At 37.7% G+C, this 22,579-nt stretch overlaps 1 protein-coding gene across 1 annotated transcript; it reads right to left on the reverse strand.

The window, feature by feature from the left end:
* Positions 1–1,082: 1,082 nt before the first annotated feature.
* On the reverse strand, positions 1,083–5,272 carry LOC142839828 (uncharacterized). Its single transcript, XM_075956207.1, is given in 4 exon segments — positions 1,083–1,520; positions 1,695–3,640; positions 4,870–4,930; positions 5,128–5,272. Coding segments are annotated over 4 exon segments (2,508 nt in total). The 3' UTR covers positions 1,083–1,164.
* Between the last annotated feature and the right edge of the window lie 17,307 nt (positions 5,273–22,579).

Raw genomic sequence — 22,579 nt, forward strand, 5'->3', positions numbered from 1 at the left:
TTTTGGCTTTTCTATATGAAGTTGGGTGTTTTTGTTTTGAGATCTGTGACAAATTTTCCTGGTATTTACATAGGAATGGTATTGAGCCTGTAGATTGCTATGTTGATTTCTACCTAACAAGGGCAAGGGACATCTTCCCATTCTCTGGTGTCTTCTTCAAAGATTTAATGTTCTTTTCCTACAGTCCTTTCTCTTCTCTAGTTGGTAATTCCATAATATTTTATGTTTGTGGCTACTGTTAAGGGTGATGTTTCCATCATGTATTACTTCAAGCCATCTTTCTTTTTCAGAAATATTCCTTGTAACCACCTTCTGTCTACCTTCCTGATGACCACTCCCAATCTTCTGATAACCGTAAGTATACCCCCAACTTCTAAGGATACTTTTATACAAAACATACAAGTAAACATTTGAGAGATTTGACTTTTCATGCCTCTCACATTCCAGTTAATGATATCCTTTGAGCTTAAAAACATTGTTGAAACTTTTAGGATTTTATGGTTCTGGTTTGAGAGCCAACTTGTGTTTCTTTCACTGGGCCTTTTTAATGTTTTGGCTGTTTTCAGGGAGACGTCTCGTTATCTAGTTCTAGATTCAGAGACAAAGTTCTTTCCTTTGGCTCTGGTTTGAAAACCACAGTTGAAATACCCTTCCTGTAACCAATAAGGTTTTATCCATTAACTATCTGGTTTAAACTAAAATAAAGAGAGGTATAATGATGTATAAACAAATTGTTGACATTATCAAACTTTTTTCTACACAATAACTGATTTTGGTTAACTGACTATAAGTGGCTTAACATATGAAAGAACAATTTAAAATAAGCCCCCAGTTTTTTCCTGAGGTCCAAAATATTATGATAATATCCACAAGCTTTCTCAGATGACTACACACAAAGACTTACGCTTCTGTGAAGCACAAAACATTATGACACTGAATTCATTTATAGAGTTTCACTACAGTATAATTTTTTTTCTCATGTTTTTGAAAAATACCCAAATAACTTCAGGGTTTCTCTAAAGAAGCGTTCATATTATGTATTTGGAGATGATTGTGAAAAAGAAATTACCACATTCCATTTACAGGTATCTCTAGAGTATGTTACATTTTAAGCCTTTGAAGAGTACAGGGGTCTGCAAAGGCCTTATCACACAGATATCATTTCTAGGGTTTCTTTCCAGTATGTGTTCTTCTATGCATTTGAAGAGCAACATGTTGTACAAAGGCCTTACCACACTGATTACATTCATAGGTTTTCTCTCCAGTATGTGTTCTTTTATGCAAATGAAGATGATTATGTCATGCAAAAGGATTACCACACTGAGTACATTCATAGGGTTTCTCTCCAGTATGTGTTATTTTATGGCTTTGAAGATCACTGTGACGTGCAAAGGCCTTACCACACTGATTACATTCATAGGGTTTCTCTTTAGTATGTGTTCTTTTATGCCTTTGAAGGTTACTGTGGAGTGCAAAGGCCTTATCACACTGATTACATTCATAGTGTTTCTCTCCAGTATGTGTTATTTTTTTTTTTTTGTGGTTTTTCCAGACAGGGTTTCTCTGTGGTTTTGGAGCCTGTCCTGGAACTAGCTCTTTTAGCACAGGCTGGTCTCGAATTTACAGAGATCCACCTGACTCTGCCTCCTGAGTGCTGGGATTAAAGGCGTGCGCCACCACCGCCTGGCTAGTATGTGTTCTTTTATGGCTTTGAAGATTGCTTTGGCGTGCAAAGGCCTTACCACACTGAGTACATTCATAGGGTTTCTCTCCAGTATGTGTTCTTTTATGCCTTTGAAGATCACTGAGACGTGCAAAGGCCTTACCACACTGATTACATTCATAGGGTTTCTCTCCAGTATGTGTTCTTTTATGGTATTGAAGAGCAAAGTTCTGTGCAAAGGCCTTACCACACTCATTACATACAAAAGGTTTCTCTCCAGTATGTGTTTTTTTATGGTATTGAAGAGCAAAGTTCTGTGCAAAGGCCCTACCACACTCATTACATACATAGGGTTTCTCTCCAGTATGTCTTCTTTTATGATTTTGAAGTTTACTCTGAGTTGCAAAGGCCTTACCACACTGATTACATTCATAGGGTTTCTCTCCAGTATGTGTTCTTTTATGGTATTGAAGAGCAAAGTTCTGCGCAAAGGCCTTACCACACTCATTACATACATAGGGTTTCTCTCCAGTATGTCTTCTTTTATGATTTTGAAGACTACTCTGAGTTGCAAAGGCCTTATCACACTGATTACATTCATAGGGTTTCTCTCCAGTATGTGTTCTTCTATGCAATTGAAGAAGACTGAGATATGCAAAGGCCTTACCACACTCATTACATGCATGGGGTTTCTCTCCAGTATGCCTTCTTTTATGGCTTTGAAGATTACTGTGTTGTGCAAAGGCCTTACCACACTGATTACATTCATAGGGTTTCTCTCCAGTATGTGTTCTTCTATGCAATTGAAGATGATGATGACGTGCAAAGGACTTACCACACTGATTACATTCATAGGGTTTCTCTCCAGTATGTGTTCTTTTATGCCTTTGAAGATCCCTGTGACATGCAAAGGCCTTACCACACTGATTACATTCATAGGGTTTCTCTCCAGTATGTGTTCTTTTATGCAATTGAAGACGATGATGACGTGCAAAGGCCTTACCACACTGAGTACATTCATAGGGTTTCTCTCCAGTATGTGTTCTTTTATGGTATTGAAGAGCAAAGTTCTGCGCAAAGGCCTTACCACACTCATTACATACATAGGGTTTCTCTCCAGTATGTCTTCTTTTATGATTTTGAAGACTACTCTGAGTTGCAAAGACCTTATCACACTGATTACATTCATAGGGTTTCTCTCCAGTATGTGTTCTTCTATGCAATTGAAGAAGACTGAGATGTGCAAAGGCCTTACCACACTCATTACATGCATGGGATTTCTCTCCAGTATGCATTCTTTTATGGCTTTGAAGATTACTGTGTTGTGCGAAGGCCTTACCACACTGATTACATTCATAGGGTTTCTCTCCAGTATGTGTTCTTCGATGTTCTTGAAGAGCACTGTAGCGTGCAAAGGCCTTACCACACTGAGTACATTCATAGGGTTTCTCTCCAGTATGTGTTCTTTTATGGCTTTGAAGATTACTGTGGTGTGCAAAGGCCTTACCACACTGATTACATTCATAGGGTTTCTCTCCAGTATGTGTTCTTTTATGCAATTGAAGACGATGATGACGTGCAAAGGCCTTACCACACTGATTACATTCATAGGGTTTTTCTTCAGTTTGTATTCTCTTATATGTTTGAAAAACAGTACATTGTGCAATGGCTTTACAACACTGATAATATTCATAGGATGTCTCTCTAGTATATATTCTTTTAATCTTTTGAAGATGACTCTGATCAGGAAAGACCTTACCATGCAGATTGCATTCATATGATTTCTCTCCAGTATGTGTTCGTTTATGACTTTGATGATTTTCATAAAGAAGAAAGTCTTCATCATCTTGACCATACTCATAGGCTTTCTCTCCATTGTGTGTTCTTTTATGCATTTCAAAATGATTGTGATAAGAAAAGACTTCATCACATAGTTTAATTTCACAGCATTTTTCGCTGCTATGTGTTTTTTCATTCCTTAGAAGATGAGTGTTATAAGACAAGACTTTACCACAGTGAGAATATACTGAAAACTTCTCTCCAGTTTGAATTCTTTCAATCCTGCAAGGATAATTTACACATGTAAAAGCTTTACTACATTCAATGAAGTTGAACCTCATACCTATATAAATTAATTTCATATGTTTTCAAATTGTAAAAAGGAATCAACTATCAAGGTTTTATTTATAGCTTTGTTTAAAATAATGTTTTGTTCTCTCATTAGGTGTCATTTACATCTAGAAAATATTTGTGATGAGAAATTCTATTGTGCCATGGTTTATCTTTTCACCTATAACTATACCTATACTTTTCTAGGACATTTTTTACATTTTGAAGAGAACTGCGTATACTGAGTGTTTTACCAACTTTACTCCATTCATAATTTTACTATATTGTGAACCACATTTGGTAAGTGAACTAAGACACCCAGAAGTATTTGCATAGACCTAGAACTCATGTTTGTTTGTTTGTTTTTGTTGTAATATGAGATTGTATCTGGGTATTAACCATGATGATAGAAAATAAATTAACTTTGTATTTTTGGATCAAATTAAACATGTACACTCTACATAAGAACTACAATTTATCTTCTTAATTGTTCTTCAGGAGAGGTATGGTAAATCTTCCTGTATTCCTATTCTCATACACTTGTGTCAAGTGTGACATATCATATATATGAAAAAAAGAATAGTGTATAAAAGATTTCCAAAATGAATCTACAAGGTTCGACTTTCACAGACTTATATAGATATTAAGATTTCTCTACAACAAATGCCCCTTGATATTCTGATTTCACTAAACTGAGCAGTCACAAAAAGTATATGAGTGATACAAGGCTTACCATGGGCTATTGAATTAGTAGAAAGTTTTGCAGCTATACTCATCATCACTGAAATATGTGTACATTTTCTGCCATGAATAGCAAGAAGCATATGAAGCAGCAGTTCTACAACATAGCTCTCGTGGTGCTATTAATCAAATGGTGATATCTGTTCAGGCATTGCTACCTAGACTTTTTCTTAAATGAAGGCTTTACAGATGCAAGTCACATACATGAAATTGAGGGATATGGATTTGTGAGAACTTAATAACCATCAATACATTTAAAGCTGTGCTTATTAACACTGTTGCTTTTGTTTTAAAGTTCCAGAACACATTACAAACTATTCAAGGGAAATTGTTATGAACTTGCCCAAGAAAATTACCTTGCATGTCTTCTAGAACATTGACAATGCTCTTCGGTGTTAAGGTCTTCCCAAATGTATCCTGAAATACAGTACCAGAATGTATGTTATATTATTTAAGAATGTGTAACAATTAGCTTATTATCTTAAGTGCACCTAAGAACTGTTACTGTGTTATTTACCTCATTCTTCTTTCTCTAAAACAAATTACAGAACAAAATCATAAACCAAAGAAAAGTTGTCTCCATATTTTGAAACATGAAAGAAATTCATTTTCACCTATAGTAGTTAGGTTCCTGTAGGTCTCCAGCATCACATCTTTGTAGAGATTCTTCTGGGAAGGATTCAGTAAATCCCACTCTTCCTTAGTGAAGTTGATGTGCACATCATCATAGGTCACTGCCTTCAAAAATATACCATACATGAGTACAATGTAAGTTTGACAATAAAAGGCATACTTCTTTGAAAGTATAGTTTTATGATTCTGGTGTTCCCCATTCTTGTTCCATGACATAGACAGTCACTTTAGAAGGAAATTGAAAAGGAGAATAAATTCTGTTATTTCTGTGTCCTTTGCATAGGATACCTCCTTATAAGAGCAGTATCTATTCACGGGGAAAGAAAAAGAGAAAAGATCAACAGTATGTTGTATGCATGAGAAAATTAATGACTACAGAAAGGGAAAAAAAACATGGACAAACTGGGCATATTGCTGTATTTTGCCTTTAGCACAATACTCAGAAAACAGAGGTGTGTATATTTGTCTGTGAGATGAATGCCAGTCAAGATTTAACAGAACTGTTTATCCATTTTTGGATACCATGTATCTTGTCAGAGGTTGAGGCATGAACATGTCTTTGCCCAAAGTCCAGTTTTGAAAACAAGAACATAAGATTTGAGTGTCTTCGGTGCTCAATATTCTCTGGAAAATAGATCAATGCTACCAGTAGTAATCGTGTCTCACTTCAACAGTACCCTAGGTTATTTAAATTCCATATTTTACAGCTTTTTGAAGTGGTTAAAGATTACCTATCTATGCAAAATATATTCTTTATGTGTCTAAAATTCCTGATTATTCTAAGTATAAGTATGACAAACATAGATGACTATTGATCTATAATTCTAATACCTATATAACTTAAAGACTAAGACTTCATATTAGAATATTGTACAATAAACAACCGTACAAGAAATGAGGACAATGGGCTCAAAATGTAACCAATGAATAAATATCTTGATCAGTGGAAAAACTGTACATTGTAATTTGATAAATATATTTATCAATATATACAATGTTTTAAGCAGCGGTAGAAGCATGAATGCATACAATATTCAATATTTAACATTATATAAATGTACAAAAATCTATATCAAAGCAATTGCCTATAAATTATAACTCACAAGCATTCCCTCTATTACTCACTATTATTATTAATGTATGTAAACTCATACTAATCTATTATTACATACAATTTTCCCTTTTTTTCAAAGAAATCCCTCAGCGCATAAAATTTCCCTTCTAACCTACAACCCTATACCAATTATAATCAACCCCTAAATGATTTCCCTAACCCTGGGACAAACTTTGTTGGAAGTCTTTTAGGATTACTTCCAGCTGACATGGGGGTGATGTTCTTTCTATGGGGTCCTGTGAATGTAAAATGATGGTTACATTCCAAAATTACTGTGTGGTATAATTGCAAATAGTCTCTGAGTATTTTGTAAAGGTTTTTTGATCTTCCTATTATAAGGTCTGTCCAGAACATTGTAAAAAGTGGACCAGTTCTGCTAACCAAGTTGGAACCATCTTGAGCAGCTGGTATGCAAAACAGGTCTGGTAGTAGCGCTATCATCATCATGCCATTGTATCAACCAGGTTGAGTTGTTGTGGGGCCCCAACTTCTTCCTGGAAACTTCAAAATTACTGCAGGAAAATTCATTGTTCATTGTGGAAAACTTAAACATTATTTATATAGTCATATACAGACATATATATTTAATGACATGTACAATAGAGACAAAAATAGAAATGTGGAAAAGTAAAAATTTTTCTAAATTCTTTTTTCTTTCTGTCCCATGCTCCTGACATGAGAGAGAAACTCTGAATTTTTATTTCAGTGACATGCTTGGATTTATAGAGGGTAAGAGACAGTGTCCACCTCCAAAACCAGCTCTATATCTTCATAAATATACATTTGCTTACAAAAGGCACCCAATGAAATGATTGGGGGGTTCACGGAGTCTACAATAGGCGAATCTAAAGAAGCTAAGTAAGAAGGTGAACCCAAGGAAAAACATATAGTTATCCTCTTGGATAAGGGAAGTAGACAAAATTGCCGGGGGGGGGGGGGGGAAAGTGGGATCTTGGGGGTGGGGTGGGATGGGGGTTAGGGGAGATGGGGAGAGAAAAGGTAGAAGGGAAGGAGGGTGGACTTGGGGAAACAGGAGGATCGGGATAAAGGAAGGTTGGATAGGGGAGCACGGAACCACAATTCTTAGTTAAGGGACCCACTTTAGGGTGAGCAGGAGACTTGACCCTAGAGGGGCTCCCAGGTGCCCAAGCTGAGGTCCCCAGTTAGTTCCCTGGGCAGCTGAGGATAGGGAACCTGAATTGACCCTACCCTAGAGCAATACTGACGAATATATTGCATATCATCCTAGAACTTGCATCTGGCGATGGATGGAGATAGAGACAGAGACCCACACTGGAGCACTGGTCTGAGCTCCCAAGGTCCCAATGAGGAGCAGAAGGAGTGAGAACATGAGCAAAGATGTCGGGACCACGAGGAGTGCACCCACCCACTGAGACAGTGGAGATGATCTACTGGGAGCTCACCAAGGCCAGCTGGACTGTTACCAGAAAAAGCATGGGATAAAACTGGACTCTCGGAACATGGCGAACAATGAGGGCTGAAGAGACGCCAAGGACAATGGCACGCGGTTTTGATCCTACGCAATGTGCTGGCTTGGTGGGAGCCTAGCCAGTCTGGATGTTCACCTTCCTAGATATGGATGGAGGGGGGAGGACCTAGGACGTACCACAGGGCAGGGAACCCTGACAGCTCTTTGGACTGGAAAGGAAGGGGGAGAGGAGTGGGGGGAGGGGGAGAGGGGTGGGAGGAGGGGGAGAAGAGTGGGAGGAGGGGGAGAAGAGTGGGAGGAGGGGGAGGGAAATGGGCGGCTGGTGGGAGGAGGTGGAAATTTGTTTTTTTTTTTTTCTTTTCTTTATCCTCCTTTTATCAATAAAAAAATTTAAAAAAAAAAAAAAACAAAAAAAACAAAAAAAAAAAAAAAAATAAAAACTCAGACCAGGCAGTTGTGGCACCCACCTTTAATTCCAGCACTTGGGAGGCAGAGGCAGGCAGATCTCTGTGAGTTTAAGGCCAGCCTGGGCTACAAAATGAGTTCCAGGACAGGCTACAAAGCCACAGAGAAACCCTGTCTCAGAAAAACTAAACCAAACTAAACTAAACTGAAATAAAATAAAATAAAAACTCAGGAGTCAGATAGCAGGGTAAGAACTTGAAAGATCAGAAAATCAATTGATCAGCCACTGGTGATACTACCTCTTCAATTTCTCCATGCAATAAAAGAGCCCATATCTTCTCTCAAGCCTGCCTTAATAATCCTGATTCCTACCTGGTCAAAGACCTCCAAACCTCTAGGGTAATTTTCCATCAGGTTGTTGTTAGCTCTGTCCTCACTCCAAGCAAGGTTTATTATGAGAACATGATCAAAATGTCATAATTTCCCCTTTCTCACTAAATAAAAAGTGAAGGATTTAACTAACACAGTAAAGCTATATACAAAATATACAACAACTATGTACAAATAGATATAGGAAACAATGACCAGTCCATTTGTATTTGGTAAATTTAGAGAAAATACTTCATTATCTATCCTATCTAGGTAAGTCCAAAGTGTTGTACCTAAATCATTTTTTATCCCAGCCTAAAGTAAACTTTTTATATCTCTTCACCTTACATATTTCAAGCTAGTTTCTGAGTTGTTTCAATTTGGTAACAAAGAGAACTACAATTATCTAGTATTTAACTCCATTAGAGACCTAAGAAGGATATAATACTACCTGAGTAAACAGAAAGTATAGTGTTTATCTATCTCCATGCAGAAATCTCAAGTCCAAATAGATCAAAACATAAAAACAACCACATTGAACTTCATAGAATTGAAAGTGGGAAGTACACTTGAACACATTGGTACAGGAGACCACTTTTTAAATATAACCCCAGCAGCATGAACACTACTAGCAATATTTAATAGAAGGGACCACCTAAAACTGAGAACTTTCTGAAAAGCAGAGGAAATGTTCAATAAAATGGCAACCTATAGGATGGAAAAAGTTCTTCTTCATCCCCACCTCAAACAGAGGGCTAATATCCAAAATATATAAAGAGCTCAAGTAACTGGTCATCAGAAGAACAAATAAGCCAATAGAAAAATAATTGTACAGAATTAAACACAGAACTCTCAAGAGATGACTATAAAATGACTGAAAGACACTTAAGGAAATGTTCAACATCCTTAGCCATTAAGAAATGTAAAAACAACTCTGAGATTCCACCTTACACCTGTAAGAATAGCCAAGATCAAAAACCTTTTGACAGTTTATGCTGGAGGGGATGTGGGGTGAAGGGAAAACTTCTCCACTGCTGGTGGGCATGCAAACTGGTACAATTACTTTAGAAATCAGAATGGTGATTTCTCAGAAAATTAAGACACAACCTATCTCAAGACCAAGCAATACCACTTTTGGGTGTATACCTAAATGATTCTCAAACATACCCCAAGGGCATGTGTCCAGCTATATCCATAGCAGCACTATTTGTATTAGCCTGGTAACAACCTAAAAACTCCCTGACCAAAGAATGGATAGGAAAATGTGTTGCATTTATACAACGGAGTACCACACAGCAGAAAAAATAATGACATTTTGAAATTGCAGGCAAATTTATGGATCAAGAACACATCATACTGAGTGAGGTAACCCATACCCAGAAAGACAAATATACAATGTCCTCACTCATAAGTGGATTTTAGACCTTAAGCAAAGAAAACCAGCCTACATTCTCAACCTCAGAGAACCTAGATATCAAAGAGAAATCTAAGCCAAATACACATGGATATAATCTACATGGAAAGTAGGAAAAGACAGGAGAAGAAGGGAGGAGAGCAGAGAAATGTATATATGTCAATAAAAACAATTAAAAAAAACAAGAAATGACATACACTACCGACTGCCTGGACAGTCACCCAAGATCCCACTCTACTGTTGGACTTTTAACTTTAGCCTATACACATAGAAGATCTGACCAAGTTTGTGTGAAGCAGGAATTTTGAAGGATTGTCCTGCTTTGCCATGGCAATGCTCAGCTGTCACTTTTTTTCTATCCTGCCTATCTAACTTGGACAGTATACTGTCAGTAGTTAACTCAAAAAGCAGTTTCTTGACAGTGCCTAAGTCTTGCCAGCGAGAAAGTTATCTATATTTAGTCATTTCTATGATATCTATCATTTCTCTGAAGTAGATGGGTGTTGTTAGGAACAGACATGTCTTGCCATAAAAGCCTTATATAATCATAACATCCTAAATGCCATATTTTGAATAGAATGCCATATTTTGAATAGAAAATGCTTGATGACTTATTTAAAATGTATTTTTGGCCAGGGAGTGATGGTGCATGTCTTTAATCCCAGTACTTATGTGGCAAAAGCAGGTTGACCTCAGTGTGCTCAAGGCCAGTATGGTCTACAAGGTGATTTCCAGGACAACCAGAGTAATAAAAGGAACCCTATCATGGAAAAAATGAAAATGAAATGTCTTTTGGTTTCAGCTTGAAAGCCTACATAACAAGACCATAAGTATGATTATAATATGTAACATTAACTTGTAAATTTATTAATTTAAATAGCTTATAATAGTAATTTTCAGGACTAGAGATTCATTTTCCATCGTAAAGTGACTTGTTGGGCAGAAAAACTTATATAAGAGTAAAAATGTAAGGAGGGCGTTGGTGGCGCATGCCTTTAATCCCAGCACTTGGGAGGCAGAGGCAGGTGAGGTGGATCTCTGTGAGTTCGAGTCCAGCCTGGTCTAGAAGAGCTAGTTCCAGGACAGGCTCCAAAACCAAAGAGAAACCCTGTCTCGAAAAACCAAAAAAAAAAAAAGAGTAAAAATGTATGTACCGTATGTTTTATCAAAAATAACCTTGAATTTCCATTAATATACAAAAATATGTTAAATAAGATTAGAAATATCTACAATATAACAAAAATAATCTCAAATATGTATTAATATACAAAAATCCATACTAATGTTAAATATTTAATAAAAATAGTTTTTTATTTAAAGTCAAATTAGTAATCTATCATTTATCCTATATTCTCTATATCTTCCAATTTTCTTTTCAGAACAAGATAATTAAATGTTATCTCCTTTGTTTATATTTTTTACCATTACCCATAGTAACTTGTTACCACCTCCACCTCAATGATGACATAAATCATGACCTAAAGGATGACCAAACTGCTTACCCCAACACTTGGGAATATGGGAACCATGCTTTTAAAATTATTTTTGATGTCTGTGAGCAATGGCATCTATAAGGGTCCCTGAAAGAAACCCAGGATAATTTCAATTCATGGGAGAATTGCCTGTATTATCTCTTGTCCAGTCTTTGTGTAATGGGAAAGTGGAGGAATTATCTCAAGTTCTGGCTAGCGTAGTGTATGAGGACCATCTTAGATAGTAATCTTGGAATTGTTCTGAATAATTTATAGCCCAAAACTGACCTTTGGAGGAGGGTAGTCAGTTTAGTGGCATTACCACACTCAAGAAGGATTCAACGGTGTGGGGCCCTATGCCCGTCTTTAAGATTTTAATGGTCACTGCTAAGAATAATCGTGGTTTACTATAGAAAACCTTTTAAGTGCTGCATGGAGTAAAGCTCAAAGCAGTTAAAGGAGCCCAGATTTTTATTTATATACAGAATTCAAAAACTTAATTTTAAGTTACTTGATAGAGATTTAGACCCAAACTCATGAATAGGAATTAAGAAGAAGCCCTTTATTTAAATTAGATTTTAGATGTAGTGCATACTGATCTTATTCATAAATCCTGTAGTCAGATAGTAGTGCTGAAAGCTGAAAGATCAGAGAAGCACAGCATCCAGCCACTAGTTTTAGCTCTATAAAATTCCCAGTCCAATGTGGGAGCCCAGGTGTGACTCAGTTTCCATCTGGAGTCTTCTCAGACTTAAAGATTCTATTTGAGTCTGAACATGCCTGCTGTTCTTCTTCTAGTAACCTTGAGGGCTATGAATAACATCTGTGTTATCCAACAGAGAAAGCATTTTGCCCAGCTCAAAGAGTCCATTTTTTTCTATTAAGATTTGGGCTAGTGTAGGCCAGCCAGGGGCACCCCTAGTTAGTGATTAGAAGCTGCTTAGCTGAATCAGATAATGCACAGGTTTGAGCTGCCTCCAAGCACAGTTCAGGGAGGTGGGGAGCTGACTGTACTGCTTTTTGATCTGCCTTTTGACTGTGTTTAGTATATATGCTGGCTGAGAAATAAACTCAGGCTGTTTTCTATTGACCTTTCATCTTCTCAGTCTAACCTATGATTTTTGTCTTCATTTCTCTTAATCTAACTTTCCCTTAGTCTCAGCATTCCCTCCAAGGGAAGCCCAAGATAAATGTTGTAAGACTCACCAAATGGGGTATCCCGTCTCTATAAGTCCTCAGAGTGAATGCTGTTTCTACAAAACACTCAATCCTCAGCTCCTCTCTCTTACCACCTTATATTCCTCTCTCTGCCCAGGCATGCCACTTCCTATCTGCAACTCCTTAGTGATAGGATTAAAGATGTGAGACTCCAGCATTGACTCTACAACAAACTAGTGTGACTACTCGGATTAAAGGTGTGTGTCAGTATTGCCTGGGGTGTAAGTCGGGCCATGGCATCTCTTTACTTTATGATCTTCAGGCAAGCTTTATTGTTAAAATATAAATGAAAAAAATAAAATTAAATAACTAGAAGGAAGCATCTGAGATCAAGAAGAGAAAAGTAAAACTGTTAATCACCAAAGAATCTAAAAAATATTCTGAGTACAAACTGGAGAAGGTCCATCATTTTCAAAAACAATAAATGATATAATTATGGTTCACAAAATCAACAATATGGATGACACCATTGACAAAACAAGGCCCAAACACAAACACAAATCTACACACACACAAACACACACAAGCACACACACAAATATATATATTCTCTTAGTATGCCAATGACATACTTAAGAATATTCTCTTAAGTATGCCAATGACAAGTTACAGCAGGTCATTCTTAACTGACAGGGTTCTAAGGTGAAGATCATGAGGGAGGAAAAAAACTGGACTGGACAAGTAAAAGATAAAGATAGGGTGGGGGGATGTTGCAGAAAATATATCCCATACCTAGTAAGATTCTGAAGAAAAATAGCATCTTAGTTGGGCAGTGGTGGGGCACGCCTTTAATCCCTGCACAAGGGGATTTCTCAGTAGCTTTGGAGCTTGCCCTGGAACTCCTGTAGACCAGACTGGCCTTGAACTCAAAGAAATTCACCAGCCTCTGCATCCAGAGTGCTGGAATTAAAGGCGTGCACCACCACTGCCTGGCAAGACTTTTTATTTTTAAATCAGTGCTGGGTCTTTGAAATAGTTTGGAGTCAAATATCTGGAAAATCTGAACAGTGTATACCTGGGCATTCTAATCTCTACCAGGCCTAATTAGCATATACTTAAAGTCTGGTGTTTTAGATACAGTTCTCCCTCTGCTAAATTCTACTTTGTGAGACTATTTTTTAAGCATTGTTCAATCTATTGTATCACCAATTCTACTCTTCAACATTTTGGTACAGTAGTGGAAAGCTACACAACACGTGAGATGCCTTTGATAACCTCCACAAATTTAAATATAGATTCAGATTATATTTAAAGCTTAAATGCAATGTGCTAGAAGATATTGGCGAATCTAGGCTTCTCTGAGTTTGGCAACTTGGCCATGATTGCATGAACCACGTTGAACTTGACTAGGAAAATGTATTTACACACAACTTCCAGCTCCCAATACTCTAAGGAGATGAAGCCACAGAACAAATTTATTTAGAGGCCTGCCCCTAGGTTCAGGAGTTAGCAGGGACCATGAGGAACTTCACTTACGGGGAATATCTCGACAGGTTCCCACCCAGACCCATGGAGAAAACACTATAGTGTCTTCCGCACCTCGCCCTCTGCTCCTCCACATCAGGAGACAGCGTTCCCTCACTCACCATGTTGTGCTTCTCCATTTTGCCAAAGTTCTCAGTGCATCGTCTCCCTGCAACAGCAACTGCACCCGAGTACTGGAATCCAATGGCGCCAGCTCCTCTTCAAAGCCAAGACTGAAGGCGGCTGCCCGGAAGAGGCCTGCACTGCTTCTGACTGGCAGGTCACCTGCAGTGCATGATTGGCTAGTGAGTCCTGAGTGACAAGAGTACCTCCCATCGGGATATAGTGTGCTTAAAGAGACAGAATACTGGTTCCTGTGCAATCCATTCCCCCTAATAGAGAACTTCTCCAGATCTGAGAATATATACATTTCAATAGCACTTTCCCAAGGCTACTAAAGCAATCAATGTCATCTTTATGCGATCCTAGGAACTTTGCCTCTTTCTTCCAGCACACTATGTGACTTATATGGTACACTGTGCTAGGTGGGTGGCGTAATTTCCTCTTCGACGGAGGTAAGGATGCCTAGAATACTAACAATTAAAGAGAGTTTTAAAGTTACAAAATGAAATATTTGTTCTGTGGCTTCATTCTGAGATCAGATGAACTGAAGGTACTTTTTACATGGTTTGCACAGGAATTTTACACAACAGGAAAGAGAAAAGCAGGAACAAGATATCAATCAAGATGATTGGTCTTTGCCCCATCGGAAAGCTGGATAATTGCTCCATTGCTTTATGGGTTTTATTCCTTAAATTAGAAGCAAACTCCGGGCAAATGAATAATAATAAAAAGAGTAGTGTTCATAGAAATTTGAATATGTAGAGAATAATGGAGCTAGAAAGAATGTCTTCATGAGCACTGTTGTTAGCCAGCACATCTCCCTCCTTAGTCAGGTGAATAAAATATACAACTGTAGTATTCAAGATTCTCTACATCAGCAGGACTGGTAGAATGAATCTCATCATGTATGTAAAAAGTGGGCTTATTAGAATGTCTCACAAGCTGTTGTCCAGGTAACTTAAGAATAGCTGCCTACCAAAAGCAATTGAAGAATCCAATAGCTTGCTTCTCAGCCTTTTGTCTAAGGTCATGTGAAGAATCTAGTAGTTGTTCTACCCACAAGGCTCTGTGACTCAGCTGGTTTTAAGTATTCATCAAAATTACAATGAAGTAGGCTCCAATACTAGTAAAGGAATGAGCTTGGTAGCCAGAGCTAGAGCACAGAGGCAAAAAAGATAATTTTCTTTTTCAAAATATTTTATATGTGACTGCGCTACCAGAATGTAACATGTTGATTAAGTTGGGCCATAGTCTTTGTTGGATTTGGTTTTTTGTGTGTGTGTGAGTTCAAGACAGGATTTTTCTGTGTGGTAGTAGAACTCATTCTGTAGGCCAGACTGGTCTCAAATGCAGAATATCCACTACCTCTGCTCAAGAGTGATGGTGATAGGACTGTGCACAGACATGGGTGGGAGAGATGGCTCACTGGTTAATTGTGAACAAACACCAAGCAGCTTAAGGTGAGTCCTATCATCTCAAATTATACAGATTAATGGAGGATTTTCCCATTTCAAAACCTTTAAGTAAAATCTCTCTCAGGTATAATCAATTCTTTGTATATCAGATAATCACCGAGGTAGTCAGTTTTAACTACCAAAAATAGCCAGACATTTCAACAACCAAGACAGAAAAAATGATAAAAAAAAAAAACTTCTTGCCGGCAAGAGGCGCAAAGAGTTTGGAAGTTGTTTTTTGGTTTGTTTGTTTGTTTTGGTTTTCTGAGACAAGGTTTCTCTGTGGCTTTGGAGCCTGTCCTGGAACTAGCTCTTGTAGACCAGGCCGCGGGCTTGTCTCGAACTCACAGAGATCTGTCTGCCTCTGCCTCCCAAGTGCTGGGATTAAAGGCGTGAGCCACCACCACCCGGCTTGGAGTTGTTTTCAAAACAGTATTGTTTTTCAACAAATGAAGCGTGGAGATTTTATGTAGGGAGTCTGAATGTGCTCATGTATCATCTCCCTTTCCTTAAGCATGCTCAGTTAACAAGTCCACTTCTAACCATAATCACAATGTAAAAGCAGAGACATTTAGGGACATTCTTAAATCAAAATCATGTCGGAACAAAAGTAAATAGACAAATGATGGAATGAAATGCCTCTGGCATGGTCATACTGTACCATAAGGTCTTGCTTGAAATTCAAGTAGATGACACTGTGAAAAGTCGACTATCAATCTTAATGCTTATTCTAAAAGATAACTTTACCAAAACCATATTTTTCAAAAACACAAAAAAATAGAGAACACAACCAGAAAACTTCAAGTATAAGTCACCTAACAGCCCTGTATACAGTGCTTCTGGAGGAACAGTTATAATGATCTCTTTTAATCTCTGAGAAGGCTGACTAGGTGGAAGACCACAGCCACTACACAGTCTACAAACAAAAAAATTACACACACCAGGAAAATGAGAAACCTGAATAACATCCAAAAAAGGAGAACTGGAGAATTGGAACAATATTACCTCTTATTCATTCCAAATATCTGTCGCTGCTGCCCTGAAAAGCATTTCCTAAAATAAATATACTCAAATATGCAAGCACATATTATTAATTCAATTCACTGGGAAAAACGGAACATTTGACAGTAGGTCACTGAAATTACTTGGCACAAGTGAGAAATGTTAAGTCTGGAACATAGCCTACAGGCTGACATTCATCACTGCACCCCCTGGATGAGGAGTTGCATTAGCCTGGACTACAAATCCCAGCATTCCAGGTACAACCCCCTCAGTGAGGGGTCAGGACCTCTCCAACAGTGTATTTAGGTGTGATCATAGAGGAAAAACACTTAGTTCCCAGTTTGCATGGGCTCCTCCCTCTCGCCCCTCCCCCCGTCTTGTCTCGCAACATGGGATTGGTCATCAGAGGCCTCCGTACTTAATAAAATGGTAGGTATTTTTATTTGGATTCATTTTACCTAATTGGACTTCTATGGGCTAGGATTTTTTCTTAACATGAAAGAAACACAGAGCACACAACAAATACTCTTAGTAGTTTATTAGAGGGGATGTGGACAGGCCTGGGAAGTCAGTGTGCAGAGAGGGAGGAAGATGGCTCATCCAGCTTTTTTTTTTTTTTGGTTCTTCGAGACAGGGTTTCTTTGTGGCTTTGGAGCCTGTCCTGGAACTAGCTCTGTAGACCAGGCTGGTCTCGAACTCGCAGAGATCCGCCTGCCTAGGCCTCCCGAGTGCTGGGATTAAAGGCGTGCACCACCACTGCCCGGATCATCCAGCTTTTACAAGCTGTCTGGTGTATGCACAGAGGGGTTGACTTGGCTACATCATATGCAGATGATAGGGCTCATGCAAGTAGGGAAGGGTTTAGCTGAGTAATATGTGGATCATGCAGGAGGGAGCCTTTAACATCCCTGGGTGCCTGAGGGCCTGTCTGTCCGTACATGACCCCTAGAACCTAGGAGTATCAAATATATGTGGCTTAAATCATTATAGTCACCACCTTATCAGGTGATGTGAAATGCCCATCCTGAGCCAGGTATTTCTAAATCTATCAAGTTACAAAGTAGGACATATACAGCTGCAACCTGTTATCAAATTGAAGTGGTATATTACAGATCAGGACCAAGGAGGTCCTGAAGACACAAGGAAGGTACATGAAGAGATGGCCAACTTCCAATGGTTTCTACTCCTGTTACTATGCATTCTGTTTTCAAGCATACACCTATAGTCTATTCCCTATGATTGGTTAAAAGAGAAAGATATGACTAGGCCCTGGCTGATGGTTCAATACATCATGCAGGAACCACTCAGAATTAGACAGCTGCAGGATTACAATCCCTTGCTGGGACAACCATGAAAGATGTTTGTGAAAGGAAATGTTCCCAGTGGGCAGAAAATCAAACAATACACATTTGAATGTGGTTTATTTGGAAGGAGAGATGGTCTTAACTACAACTATCAATGAACTGATTGATGGACTTTATCCAGTGGTTTGACTGGATGCTGAGAGATTAGTAAAGAGCAGGATTAGAAAATTGGTGATTGAAGACATTTCAGGAAGGAGAATGTGAATAATCTCTGTGAAGGGGAAAGGAGTATAAAGACCTTTTTTTTGTTTTTTTTTTTTTTGGTTAAAGAACAGCTTCCAAGAAGAAGACATTGTGGCCCCACAATGTCTCTACCTGGTTGATATGACGGCACAATGCTGATAGCACTATGAGACCGATTTATGGGTTCAAGCTGCAGATATGGTGCATCTTCTTACAACGTTCTGGCCAGAACTCCAAATAAGAACTTCAGAAGAACCCTATCGAATACTCAGAAACCATTTGCAATTATCCAAAATATCAATCTTAAAATTTAACCATCATTTTAACTTTATAATATCCCATAGAGAGAACATCGCCCCCATGACATGTGGAAGCAATTCCAGAAGATGCCATTCTCTATCTCAACAAAGTTTGTCTTCATGGTCAGGAATAACATTTAAGAGTTGATTATTACTCATTTAGGGTTGGGTGAAATTATGTACACTCCGAGATCTCAAAAAGAGGGAAAATGGAATAGGATGATAGGTAGATTACTTACTCACACTAATAATAAGTTTGTAAAAGAAGGATTACTTGTGAACTACTATTTATGAATTTACACTGGTATAGACTTTTGTATATTGACACAAATTCAAATTATATTATATAGAATGTTTCTATTTTTGTTTGGAATATTTGTAACAACTATACAAGGTTATTTTGTCAGATTGTATAAATGCATGATTCTACCTCTGTTTAAAACATATTTTTGACACAATTTTATGATATATTGATCATATTGCATTATAAAACTCTACCTCTGATCAAGATTCTTATACATTGTTTACCTTTTGAGGTCATTGTCCTGCTTTACTGCATAGTTCTTTAAAGATTGTTTTATATTCTGATATGAAGTCTTATTCTTCAACACTGTGATGAGAATTTGGTTGATTGCTCAGTCAGTTGTCTCTGTCATCTACTACACTTTTTGGAAGCTGCTTGACTGCACTACCTGCCTACTCAAGCAATATTATTGCTCTTCTCAGGCCTTTGATGCAGTTGAAGATGAGATAATCATACTTACCATCCTCTTATGATCTAGTTAAGCCATTTCTACTACAACATGGACTCCTTAGGATAGAATGCTTATCAAACCATTAGGATGTATTCCTTCCGTAATATTCATTATGCTTATTGTAATTCTAACTTTATTTTGACATCTGTTTCTTGTGTATATAGTTTTGTATAGGGTTTGGAATTTCTTATTAAATTAAATGGGTAGGTGCTGTGAGAGCTCCTCCACTCAATAGCTTTACGATATCAATCCATTGGGCATGGCCTCTTACAAGTATAAATGAATCTGTAAAGTGTGTGGTTGCTTTCTTGAATCCAGCTTTTGATTCTGGATGCTAGCTATATTGTATATATGATCCATTGCCCTGTAGGTCCTCATTTGACCTATAAAAGCCCAAGATATTCTTACTCTCTAACTTGGTGTTTTCAAAAGTCAAAGATTCAATTAGTACTCACATAGTTCAGGGTTTGTCACTCTGACTTGTACAGCCTTCAAAATTTATCATTAAAACAGGAACTCAGTGTTACATGATGAACTTAGAATGGATGCAGCTATCTTAAGTAAAATCAAGCACTTCTGTCTCGTGTCATTATAGGTTTGGGAAGATTGGGAGATATGGCACGAATCTTTAATTTTCTTTTGGAAAATGTGTGGATTGTTTTTAATTAAATATCATAAATCAGTCTGCCTTAGCAAGAGGAAGTATTTCATTCAGCTACAAAATTAAGCAAAGTTCCATATTTCAGCTATTCATTTTATACTATCACTTTGTATAATTCACCCACGAACAGCTGTGTATCAAGGATTTTTTAATTGTTTTTTATTCAACTATATTTATCCACTACTATCCCTTCCTCCCCCCTCCCCTTTTCCCATGATTCACATGTTCCAAATTTACTAAGATCTTGTCTTTCTCTGTGTCCTATATAATAGATTTATGTATGTCTGTGTTTGTTTCCTCTTTGTTGTATATGTTCTGGGCATTGTGAATTGTAGGCTGACTGTCCTGTTTTATATCTAAAAGCCACTTAGGAGTGAGTACATGTATTTTTCTTTCTGGTTCTGGTTTAACTCACTCTTTTATGATGTTTTCTAGATCCATAAATTTTAAGATGTAATTGTTTTTATCCACTGTGTAGTACTCCATTGTGTAAATATACCACAATTTCTTTGTCCATTCTTCAGTGGAGGGGTTGTTTTCAGGTTCTGGCTTTGACAATGTTGCTGTGAACACAGTTGAGCATTTGTCCTTGTGGGATGATTTAGCATCCATTGAGAACATGTCCAAAGGGCTTGGCTCGGTTTTAAGATAAGTTGTTTCCTAATGTTCTTTCATTCTTTTTTTTTTTTAATTTTTGGTTCTCCAAGACACGGTTTCTCTTTAGCTTTGAAGCCTATCCTGGAAGTAGCTCTTGTAGATCAGGTTGGCCTTGAAGTCAAGGAGATCTATCTCAGCCTCCCAAGTGCAGAAATTAAAGGCATGCCTCACAACCAGACAGGTGGCTTTCTATTTTTCTAAGGAATAACCATGCTGATGATATTCAAACTAGCTGATAAGTTTGTAACCACATCAGCAATGGAGGAATGTTCCCTTAACTCTACATCCTCTCCAGTTTCAGTTGTCATCAGTGTTTTGATCTTGCCTATTGTTATAGATGTAAGAGGGAATCTCAGATTTGTTTTTATTTTCATTTCTCTAAAGACTAAGGAGTTTGGAAATTTCCTTAAGTGCTTCTCAGTCATTTTAGATTCATGTGTTAAACATTTTTTATTTAGGTCTGTACTCCATTTTTTCTTGGATTATTTGTTTTTTGATGACCAATTCCTTAAGTTCTTTGTATGTTTTGAAGATCAGTCTTCTGTCCAAAGTGGGGTAGATGAATATCTTTTCCCAAACTACAGGCTGCCTTTTTTGTATTGTTGATCATGTCCTTTGGTTTACAAAAACTTTTGCTTCAGGAGATCTCATTTATTATTTTTCTCAGTGTCTGTGATGCCTGTGGTTATAATTTGAAAGTGGTCCTCTTTACCAATGTGTTCAAGGGTACTTCCAATATTCTTTTTTATGTTTGTCTTTATGTTGTAGTCTTTGATCCATTGGGACTTGAGTTTTGTTCATGATGATAGATGTAGATCTACTTTCATTCTTCCCCACATTGATATTCAGTTATGCCAGCACCATTTGTTAAATATGTTTTCTCCATTTTATATTTTTTGGTGCTTTTTCAAAAATCAGGTGTAGTAGGTGAGTGGATTGATATCTAGATCTTAAAATCAGTTCCATTAGTCCTCCTATCTGTTTTTGTGCCAACACCAGGCTCTCTTCATTATTGTAGCTCTGCAGTCGTCTGAAGAAGTCAGGGAATGTGAAGCCTCCAGAAATTATTTTTTATATAGGATTGTTTTTATCTTGCAGGTGGGGAGCTCTGAGCCATCAGCATGGTCTCAGAGCACTCTCCTTCCAATCCCAAGTGGGAACACAAAAATCCAGTCCCATGAAAGCCACTGAAATGCTTTAAAGCCAGAGTTCATGCTGGCAGCACAGCCCCAAGAAGCTGCACTTTAAATTGACACAGCATTTTTTCTGCTGCTTTTGCTGAATCAAGAAATCTCTCTACAGCACGCCACCAACAAACAGCAAAAATCTGTGTTAAACTCTATCTACCTTAATTTTAAGCCTTCTCAGGTTTTTATGTGGATTTAGTCCATCACATCTGGGTGCCTCTTTGTTGTAATAGCATGACGGGGCTGCGTCCCCAGCACCCTGGCCGCCTGCTAGCTTATGCCCGAAATAACAACACACAAACTGTATTCATTTGAACACTGCTTGGCCCATTTTTATCTAGCCTCTTCTAGGATAATTCTGACATATTAGTTTATCCCATTTCTAATCAACTCTGTTGTAATAAGAGTGGCGGGGAAACATCACCCTTAATAGTAGCCACAAATATAAAATATTATGGAATTACCAACTAGATAAGTGAAAGGACTGTATGAAAAGAACATTAAATCTTTGAAGAAGACACCAGAGAATGGGAAGATGTCCCTTGCCATTGTTACTTAAAAATCAACATAGCAATCTACAGGCTCACTACCATTCCCATGTAAATATCAGAAAAATTCTTCACAGATCTCAAAATAAAAACAGTCAACTTCATGTAGAAAAGCCAAAAAATGCATCTTCAAGCCATCTTTTTTTTTCAGAGAATATTCCTAGTAACCACCTTCTATCTACCTTCTTGATGACCACTCCCAATCTTCTGATAACCATGATTATACACTCAACTGGTAAGGATACATTTATAAAAAACATACAAGTAAACATATGAGAGATTTGACTCTTCATG

Source organism: Microtus pennsylvanicus, chromosome 22 (genome assembly GCF_037038515.1).
Source record: "Microtus pennsylvanicus isolate mMicPen1 chromosome 22, mMicPen1.hap1, whole genome shotgun sequence".
NCBI classification, from domain to species: domain Eukaryota; kingdom Metazoa; phylum Chordata; class Mammalia; order Rodentia; family Cricetidae; genus Microtus; species Microtus pennsylvanicus.